The 10,887-nt window shown below is 37.6% G+C and overlaps 1 protein-coding gene across 1 annotated transcript; it reads right to left on the reverse strand.

Moving 5' to 3' along the window:
• Positions 1–6,340: 6,340 nt before the first annotated feature.
• On the reverse strand, positions 6,341–9,794 carry LOC122823760 (galanin receptor 2a). The gene is made up of 2 exons (XM_044103725.1): positions 9,369–9,794; positions 6,341–7,664 (listed from the first exon to the last, which is right to left on the reverse strand). Exons 1-2 carry the CDS (start codon positions 9,707–9,709, stop codon positions 6,995–6,997), a joined length of 1,011 nt encoding a protein of 336 aa, XP_043959660.1. The 5' UTR covers positions 9,710–9,794; the 3' UTR covers positions 6,341–6,994.
• Positions 9,795–10,887: the final 1,093 nt, after the last annotated feature.

Here is a 10,887-nt window from a genome sequence, read left to right on the forward strand (position 1 = left end):
CAAAGAGAGGCTTTTAAACACAAGCATGCTGTTCCACTTTCAAAGCATGGTAGTGGCAGGAGCATCCTTAGGGCTGTGTGACTGCCAGTGGTGCTGGGGCCCCTCATGGCGACTGTTGAGATTCATCAACATCAGGTGTTCAAGTCAGATCGGGTCCATATTAAACATGCTTTTGTGGCATAAATAAAAAATCACATTTCTTCATCTGTTCAGAGTCTACAGTCTTTTATATCAGCTTCAACATACAAGATAATTGTTCAGAAATTTTTCTCAAAGCACCACAACTGTTTACTTACAATTTTCAAAATCCGCAGTCCTCATTTACATTGCAGCCCAAATCAAGGTGAGCTTCCGCTTTAAAAATGTGCTGAACATTATTTTCGTCACAGAGGTGATGAAGTAAGATTTCAGGCTTACAGGTTGACAGACAGAGGGGTTTAAAAAGTGCCAAATTTAGAGTAAGTGAGTAAACGAAGCTTAACACATTTGGCTATAAAGACCCTTTTTCTTAATGTGTCCTCCAGGTGATGATGACACTGATGCAGCCCTGGAGCTGTAAAGTCTACTGAGCTGTTTTTATGTCTCTCCATGTCATTGAAATCATCCTGTGGGTCACTGCAAAGGGTGAAGATGTTGCCTCTTATCACCAAGACAACTAGACCACCTCGGAATCGGCTGGTTTCCATAGCGACAAAGCAATGCAGATCGATCCCAGTTGCTTGGTTCTTTCCTGTCAGGGTTTCATTAAAAGGTGAAACAAAAGATCAAGTCTTTCTCTAAATAACATAATTTAGTTTGAACATCACTGTTGCCTTCAGCTGGAAAATACAATGGCTACAGCCTAGGAATAAATATGATGCATGGAAAATGCATCCTCATTTTCTAATTTCTAAAACAAATGCTATTCTTAAAAAAAATATAATTTGAGTAAAAGAAAAGTGTAAAAAAAAAAAAAAAAAAAAAAAAAGCAGTGTTCAATGATGATTTTATTTTGTTGAGAGAAAAGACGCCCAACTTGTAGCTATGTGAGAAACTAATTAGCCCTTAAATAGATTACAAAAACTCTGATTAAGAATTTATTTGATTCATTTTAATTAGGTCTTATTATTGATGAACTGTATAATCAAGTACCTGTCTGACAATGTAGCTCTTGGACTAAAAGATCTACAAAAAGCAACATGTCTGGAAAGAGTTAGAAAACCTATTTCTAAGGCTTTTGGACACAAATGAACAAAAATGAAAGTCATTATTCATGAATAGAGAACATCTGAAACTGACAAATCTTCCCAGCAGTGTCTGGCTTACCAAAACATCTGTGGAAGATGTATCCAGGAGTCTCTAAAGTGGCGCAGACCTCATTTACCTTGGCTAAGGTTAGTGTTCATAATTTAACAACAAGAAAGAGATTGGGGGAAAATGGCCTCGGTGGGAGAGTCTGAAAATCACTGCTGACCAAAAATAGCAGCTAGGCCTGTCTTACGTTTGTCATAATCGTTGATGATCCTCAGGACTCTCACAGTGCTGTAGGGCTGCCTTTGTAACCAGCTAAAGCAGTTTAAACAGATCAAAACACCCACAGAACAGCAGATGAGAGAAAAACATCTGCAGCTGGTACAGCTGTCCTGATTCTTTCATGTAATCTCCTCATCTCCTCAACCAGTCTTTAGGGGAAAATATATATTAAATTCACTTAAAAACATAATGATAAAGTCTGAGAACTTTGATGGAAAATTCAAAGAAATCAGAGACCTTTTGAATAGGTGAAGTTTTTATTTGTTCATCTCCCAGCATGTGTTTTTGAAAGGAGAATTACGGTGGCCGACTACAGTTTTTTCTTGAAATATGCTCAGTCTTCAGACAAAAGAAATGCTGTCCAACTAGCTCTGAGAGTTCTGAATCTAACCTTAAATTCAGCACTTTTTCAAACCCCAATTACAACCCTAATTCAAATCCAAAGACCTTAACCGTAACGCCTACAATGGTTTGGGGTAGGGTCCTTCTGAATCTAATTCCAACATCTATTTATCGAAAAAAAGAGCGGTTGTTCTTCAGGAGTCTATATCTGGGAAAGAAATACAAATAAATTGGTACTCTGTCAAGGATGAAAAACAGAGTACATACAGTTAGTGGTAGCAGTGGATACATTGCTTGACTTAAAACGGAAATGCGTCCAGATTTACAATTTTTAATAAGAGAAGATAAAGTTATTGGCTCCGTAGGCCAGGAGAGGAATTGGTTAACACAAAAACACAGTCAGGTGTGGCTTCTAGGAAGGGGAATAAAACCCAACGCTGTTGTATTGAACACAACTGTATTATCTCCATTAGTTCAACAAAACATGTATTTTTAAAGTTGTAATATAAAAACTGATCAAGTTAAACATTAAATAAACATAAATCTTATTCTGACGTATCTGACCTTATTCTGAGTCTCTTCTTCACCAAACAGGAACTAATTAAGGCTCACAAGTCTGAAATAAAAAACACATTTACACATAACATGATTTGTTTCTAATTTTATCCATTGATGCTCTCCAGCCCACCATAACAGCGGTCCAGATTACGGTTTCTCCTCTTCGGTTGTTCCACCTGAATGTAATAAACTATGTTCCTTTACTATTTCATGTTTAAAATTCTCTTCTTAGGTAAACTCAGGTTTAAGTCTGAACATTTGATGCGTTAGTCAAGGCTTTATGGTTAAAACACCACATGAAAAACAACAAACCCCTTTTGGGCATGATCTTCTAATTATTAGAAAATCAGAACAATAACACAGGTGGAAAATACAATAAAATAATTCAATCAAATGATTCCTAAAGAGCTGAAAAATGAAAACCTGGCATAAAATAGATGATCAGCTAAAGAATAGGGTGTCTTTTCCTGTTAAATACTTACTTTAAATACTTCACTTTCACATATTGCTCTAGCATTTTATTGTTCCATCAATTTTTAGGAGCACGCAGGGACACTAATAACAGCAGCAATATCATGGAGACACTTTACAATTAGACAGCTTTAGAGGCCCACTCGCAACAGGCTGATCACAGCAGATGTTTGGACATGAACATACAAGGAAATCTGTCCAATTACATAACTTTATGTAACTGGACCACCTACGTCTACCATCGACCCTCCTGATGTCAAACGCATCTAAATTCTCTCAAGATAGATCAAGAAAAGCTTTACAAGGTATGGATGACAGATGAATGAAATCCAATATGTAGTGTATTGGTCAGTCAGTAGTGAAAGCTGGTCCATATAGGCATTATTTATACTTATAACTGCTTTGATGTTCAGGAGAATGGACCAGCAGTGGATGTCAGGATTTCTGACCACAATCAGAGAATTATTTTTACCGATCAGTTACTCACAACAATCAGAATATCCTGTTTGCAGCAGTGACCAATTGAACACACACTGTAAAAAGTAATAAGTTCACTTTACTTAAAAAAAGTTAGGAAACCGATTGCCTCAAAATCTTCAAGTAAAGTAGCTAATTCATTTTAAGGTGTTATTGCTAAAAATAACTATGTTTAGACCACTCAGATAAAGGCAGTAAACCTGAGTGCCGTTAACTCAAAATCATTAATTGGGTTAACTGTAAAATATTCATTCAGACAACTCATGCAATGGCAGTAAACTTGAGTGCCGTTAACTCAAAATCCATTAGTAAAGTTGACTATAAAATGTCAATTATGACTACTTGAAATTGTGAGTTATGTCAATTAAGCAGTACTCATAAAAATAAGTTATACTTACACGTTTAAGAGTTCACATTACTTGCAAAATATCAGGAAACCAATTGCCTTGATATGTTCAAGTAAGATGAACCAAAAGTGTTAAGTTATTGGAACGAAGAGCCAACAGACAACAGTTTGAATGGAAAAAAATGTTTAATAATTAAACAAGTTTACCTTAAATACAAGGTTCTCAAGTGTGGTTACATACACACTAACCTGGAAACAAAGTTTTCCATAGACTTTTTTTAGGGGAAAAAAATGACACGACTTTTTTTCTAGGGTAGCCTTCAATCTAATATTGAATCCTTCAAATGGCCCTCAGTCTTTAAAACTTTGAGAATTCCTGCTTAAATGTCTTTGTTGACTGGTGTGAAACAAAAACTCAATTCTCAATACTAGAGCCCAACATTTATCATAACATTGATAAAGTAAATAATGAAGTAGTGAAGTGAAGTAATGTTTCTCCTCATTAACATAAAACCATTTAGTAGTCTGCAAATGCAATGATGCTCTCTCCAACAAAAAAAGAATCAAACAAGAAATAAAAATCACTTTTCCAATAAGGGTAAAGGTATCAACGTTGATCCATAATGTCACATCACATTCACTCATTGCATCAGAAGATTTTTGAGTGATTGTATTTTTGGTTTTAGGGATTTATGTCCAAGTGACAGAAGCACCGGTTGGATGAAGTCAAAGGTGTACTTCAGTTGTTGAGGGTACTCCAAATTCAGAGAATAAATAAGTCCAAAGAGCAAGCACATGGCATGTGGAAGATTCCCAAGATCATTCATGACAAGACTTCCTTCCAAAATGATGGCAGTACTTGAAGACTGGAGGTGCAGTGAGTCAGTGGAGGCCTGCCTGTCCTCAGGAATGATGGTCAGGATCCCAATGGGGGTGTGAGACACGTCTGGGTCTTCGCAGTCCTAACAACAATAGAAGCAACACCACAATTACATATCAACGTAACACTTCTTTAGGGTGACCAGATGTCCTCTTTACCCGGATATGTCCTACTTTTCAGACCTAAAAAAATGTCCAGGGGGAATTTAAAAATCGTTAGGGATTTTGGTCAACTGCCTCAAAACACATTACATAGCTTACAGTGCATTGTGATTACATTGCCACTCCGTTCCACTACTCCATTCCAGGTTTCTTTGTATGGAAAAGAAATCGGTAGCACATGTACACACGATTTCTTGTGCTACCGCTGGTTCTCCCCCCCGTCTCCCCCATCTCCACCCCCCGTTGGCGCATGTGTGTCCGCCGATTCTACCCCCCCGCCAACAAAAAAAGAAGTGTCCTCCTTTTCAGAAACCCAAATCTGGTGACCCTACACTTCTTCATCATGGCTGCTTCTCCTACAGTTTACAGCTGTCCTACCTATGGCAGTCTACTCATCATAAGCCTTCTATAACAGTACAGCGGCTTTTTTAACCCGCCAACATCTTTATCCTTATCCCTTTTCCTTTTTTTGTTTTGCGCCCCGGACAGCTTTTTTGCTCTGCCGCTCCATCTTGTTGCCACTACATAAACATGATATTTTCGACTAACGTTGGTCCCAGGCATCGCTAAATCATTACACATAAAGTTAACCTCAAAACCTGGACTTACGGATGAATTTTACGGCCGAGATAACGAATATAAGTTTGCTAAAAAACAGTGGGACTTACCGTGACAAAACTTAGCTGCAGCAACCGCCGTATTCTTCTTCTTCTTCTTCTTCTTCTTTTCTATTATGGCGGATCACAAGCAACTTTAAGGTGCATACCGCCACCTCAACCGCCGTATTGTTGACAGTTTGGCGTTTCTTTCAAACACGTCGTCACTCGTCAGTGTCCAATGCGCATGTGCGTTCAACGAGAGCTGCCGAATGATGCCGAGTTTTTTGCTGGTTATGCAGATGCGTTTTGTTCACTCATAACTCCAAGTTCGGGTTACTTGCTGCTGATGAGTTTGATTACTTGCCTCAGTAGAAAGTTGTCTTTGCTAAGTTTAAGTTAGTATAGTCAACAGACTAAGCTGGAATGAGTTCAGGTCACTTTTCTTTTTGAGTACACTTTACTTTTACATTTTACAGTGCATGACTCACAGAGAGGCTCAGCATGAATGACTGGATTACAAATATTTAAAGCCCAACTGCAGGTGAAGGAAACACTGAGTGTGTGTATGTGTGTGTTAATGTGTTTTATTCCCCACAATGATGATGGATAATATGCTTAGAGAGATGTCATTTGTTTCCTATATTTAAGTCACAGTGAGAGGTTTCACAGTAATCACCGTTTTCTTTTGACCACAGTATTTTTCAGATATTTTAGGCTCTCAGAAAACTGTCAAGAGTAAATTACTATTAGATCTGCACTCCACTGGGCAGCAGGGGGCGACTCCCCTGGTTATGCACTGCAGAGGTCTGAAAATGTGACTGTATTATAACTGTATGTCACAGTTATTGGGCTCAGAACTTGAAAACTTGTATTACTTTGAAATATGTGTAAAAAGACTTCAATTTTTTACTGAAATGTTTTGAAAAATCAAACATTTAATTTATCAACACATCAATACTTTGCACAGCCTCATTTACCAGTAGTGTCCCTAATATTTCACAAGATTGGAGCAATACATAGAAAGATATGGGCATTTCATTCACATCTTCATCTTATGGACCCTGTTATATATAGTTGAAACCAGACATTTAAACACACACTGTCAAAAGACAATCATTCTAATGGAATGGACTGTCTTTAGGTACAATTTCCAGGTACCTGAATGTGCCACATTTGTCTTTTCAAATATTTATGCACAAGAATATCAGCATGGTAATTTTCCACCATACTGTTTGGAAAATAGACACAGCCAGTGTGTGTAGAACCAAAAGAAAAAAAAAATTACAACAGAAACTAAAGGCTTCATCAGTTCTGAACAAGGATGAGAGATTAAACAGAAGCAAGAAAGAAGTCCAGTTACCTTCTTAAGTACTTAGGACTGTCATGCCCTGTGTGACTGAGACGAAGCTGGTATTTGTTAAATGGAAAAAACTACATTTGGATAGGAACAACATTTTAGTCTTTAGTCTAACACCTAAGGTTATGCCAACACAAAGAATAATTTCAACAACAATAATAAATAAAAACAGTTTGCATCTTCCTTCAAAGTTTCTTTTTCACTTATTTTTACCAATTATTAATAGCAGCGAAATCAAATATTTACAGAATTTGTCATTTTTAAGAGATGTTTCTCAGAGTTTCTCTTCTGTCAGGTTGCAGTGGAAGCTGCTTCTTCCTCTGAGGGTCTCGTCTCAATATTGCTGACTGTGTTTACTGCCTGGATGACGTGCACCCTGTTCTCCTCCCTCCTCTTCCTCGAGCAGCTGAAGACCTTCTGGAAACCTTTGCGGAAATGCTTGGAGACGAGTGCGTAGACGATGGGATTGAGGCATGAGTTGGCGTAGGCTACCAAATGGGAGAGGATGCGTAGGGCATATGTTGTGTGGTTGAGGGGGAATTGTCCGAACCACATGCAGAGGATGACGAGGTGATGAGGGAGCCAGCAGAGACAGAATAGAGCTGCCACAATCAGGATCATTTTGGTGACTTTCCGCTTGGAACGCCTTGACTCTGACTTGTCTTTGGCAGGATCTACGCTGGTCCACAGGTAGCGGATGGTGCGAGCGTATGTGAGGCTGAGCACCAGGACGGGGATGAGGTATCCAAAGATGAAGGTCCACAGGTCCATTATGAAGCGAGGTCTGGGCTCCCAGGCAGGAATACACAGCAAGGTGCCGTCAAGGTCCATCTGAGAGAAGTAGCTAAGGTATGGTGTGGAGAAAACAAAAGCCAAAGACCAAACCAGGCAGATGGAGATGAGAGCGTTCTTTGGAGTCCTCATCTGCCGGGAGCGAAGTGGGTAACATATGGCTAAATACCTGTAGAAACAGAAGAAACAACTTCTGAAACGGAAGAATAACTAAGTTGGTTGAGAGGTTAAAGTTTGTGTTGTTTTCAGAAACCTCAAAGTCAATCATTGGGTCAATAAAGAGTGACCAAGTCTGAGCTGCTGGAGCCAGATCAGATGTGACGGACAATGCCTCTGGCTAACACACAACCACAAACCTCAATATTAAACATTTCTTATTAAACTGAAGTACATCTCACAATTAGCCATCTGTTTGGGAGGAACAGACTCAGTCTTATGTTGAATCATTATAAGAGATGCTTTCAAAGTCCTAATGAGCCAAATCCACCAAGTAGTAAGGAATTGAAATGAACTATAATTCAATTCAGTTCTATTTATTTATGTAGCACCAATTGAAAACAAATGTCTCAAATATAAAAAAAATAAATAAAGAAAATTACAGGTAGTCTTAAAATTAAAATAAAATCCCAATTGCTGTAGTGACTAAATCTCATAAAAAAAGATTAGGTTAGTCTTTCAAAATAAAGTTCGACGATACACGTCCTAGTAAAATTCTCAATATTTTCTGCATAAGATGGAAATAAAAAGAAATCATTTTTGTTGCTGCTTAGAAATTAAACCCATATTCTCAAAAATAAAAGTTTAAAGATTTTATATAGAAAATTATTACAAAAGGGAATTCAATATTGATGATGGAAGCAGTCATTAAAAATCGTATAACACTTAAAATATAGTTTCAAGTTACAGTTGCAATAAAAGCTTTAAAATATATTATTTCAACCAGAGATAACACATGAACAGTAAGCTAAAAGAGACATTTACTAGCCTAGCCATTGCATCCTATTCCGTTCGATTCAAATCTCGCTTACAGCACTTCGAAACAAAGTGGGCTGGTTTTTATCAGGTTAGACTTTTGCATGAACTATAGCTCTTTGGATGGGCTTCCTTTCACACTGATAAAAAACGAATTATGACAGACCTTTAAAATCAAGGTTGCTTCTTAAGGATAACGTTGTTTTAAAGTACACACAAAAGAACAGAGGTGATCGTCGTCTTTGGATGTTGTTTGTTTTTCATAATTTGCCAATTTGTCAAGCAAAAAAAAAAATAATAATTCCAAAAAATTAAAATAAAAATAAAAACTCTCCTCGGAATGCCAGACTACAGGCAGTAGCATAAAAATTTCTATCGGAGCTTTTTGAAATGAACTTTCATGTCTCACAAACTGAAAACACAAACTTTTACTGATGATTAACAACGGAAAACTCACATTTTTATTCTTAGACTGCAATTTGGTTTTATTATTTCTAGGAACTCTGATGTTCTGCTTCTCCATCCCAGCTGGCTGTGGTATATCTGACCTGAAGACTTTGAACATTTCCCTCTTTGATGCCAGCTCTCACGCAGGAAGTGAAGGTAATCTGATGCTGTGTAGTGCTGAGCTGCATACCGGGAGTAAAACCGAGCGTCACGGCGTTTGAGAGTTGGCAGTAGATAGTTTAAGAACACATTTTTATTTTATTTTATTTTTTTGCATTGTACTTCCACGCCATGTATTTTACTTAACTTTGTAGTTTTCTGGACTTATGCACGATTAGTACGTTTTATTTTTATTTTTTGTATCTGACGTGCTAAAACTAAAACAGTATTTTACTAACTTGCTAAAATCTAACATTTACAAGAGAATGTGTGAAATGTGATACGAGTTGCGCACCTGTCCAGGGAAACGGCGGTCAGTGTGAAGATGCTGGCGTACATGGTGAGGAAGATGATGAAGTGCACGGCTCTGCAAAGCACCGGACCAAAGACCCACTGATCTAGGGTGTAGATAGTCGCTTGGAACGGCACGCAGAAAACAATGAAGCAGAGGTCGGCCATCCCCAGACTGAAAATGAACATGTTGGTGGTCTTGGTGCTCATCTGTCCGTTGCGACAAAGAACTGCAAGGACCAGAGAGTTCCCCGCGATGCCAAGCAGAAAGATGAGCGAAAATCCCACCGAAATCAGCACGGACTCCGCTTTCCACGCAGAGGAGTTCGTGGAGGACAGATTCATGTTTCTCTACTATTTTGGTTCAGTTGGTTTGATTTGCGCACAGCAGCGTCGATGCGCGGCTCCTGGAGGCGCACAGCTCATTACGCACTGCACCCAGACCACAGATCCGACTGGATCTAGCTATGATATGCCGTATACCGCAGAGAGAGAGGCTCCCATCTTCTGATGTTCCCAAACTGAAGATGTCTGAAAGTTGCGGCGAATGAAAAAGTTAAGTTCAGTCAGATAGTGCTCAAACAAACAAAAAATGGGTTTTATTAGAAGAAAAGTGTTTAGAACATACAAACATGTCTAAAATAATATTGAAAAGACAGACATAATGTTATACCAACTGAAATTAATGTTAATTAGTCACTTTACTCAAAGAGGTTCAATGAGCAGGTTTTGCTTTGAAGAAAATTGAGAAATCTGCGGCGCCAGCCTGAATTGATAAATGAGGTAATGCTGCCCTCTTGTGGACAGATTGTACCTCTGCACAAACAGGAGGGAAATCAAACGTTCCAAACTTTGTGAGACGTTTACAGATATTTGGAAGTATATTGACAATAAGGTAAAGACAAAATTATTTAGAAAAAAAATAAATAAAATAAAATAAGGAAGAACACTTTATTTTATTTAAACAATTATTTTTGACCAATTTCTATTAAAATAAACTAAAACGCACTAACTATACATATTTAAAAATGAGAAAATTTATCAGTTTACATTTATCTGAGTCAAAGACTTTCTACATCACCAGAAAAGTGATACGTGATAAAAACAAAAGAAAAATCAAGAAATATATTCTTAATGACACAAGTTATCACAGGTTTCACAGTTGTAATATTACTCTTAAAAATGTGAACTTTCTCTTTCCCCTCGCGTCTGAATGTCACAAGTATTCAAGTTCAAAGAATTAAAATAGAAATGCAGTCTTGTAAAATTTAGAGTTGTCATTATTTTTTAGGGTTGAGAACAAAAACAACAACAAAAAAAACCCCAAAACAATAAAAGGGCACAGACTTAAATTATTTGGAGTGGAATTTGAAAATTAAATGCATACAAATTTAAGGTGTTTGACAGAAGTTTGCATGATGTCTCCTTGATATTCCTTAGAACATTTATCAGTCTAAAAACTTGCAGTGTAAAGAACTTTGAAAAGCCATTTGCCCCTAAAATAAATGTTCTAAATTTGTCTT

This window comes from Gambusia affinis, linkage group LG20 (genome assembly GCF_019740435.1).
Source record: "Gambusia affinis linkage group LG20, SWU_Gaff_1.0, whole genome shotgun sequence".
Classification (NCBI taxonomy): domain Eukaryota; kingdom Metazoa; phylum Chordata; class Actinopteri; order Cyprinodontiformes; family Poeciliidae; genus Gambusia; species Gambusia affinis.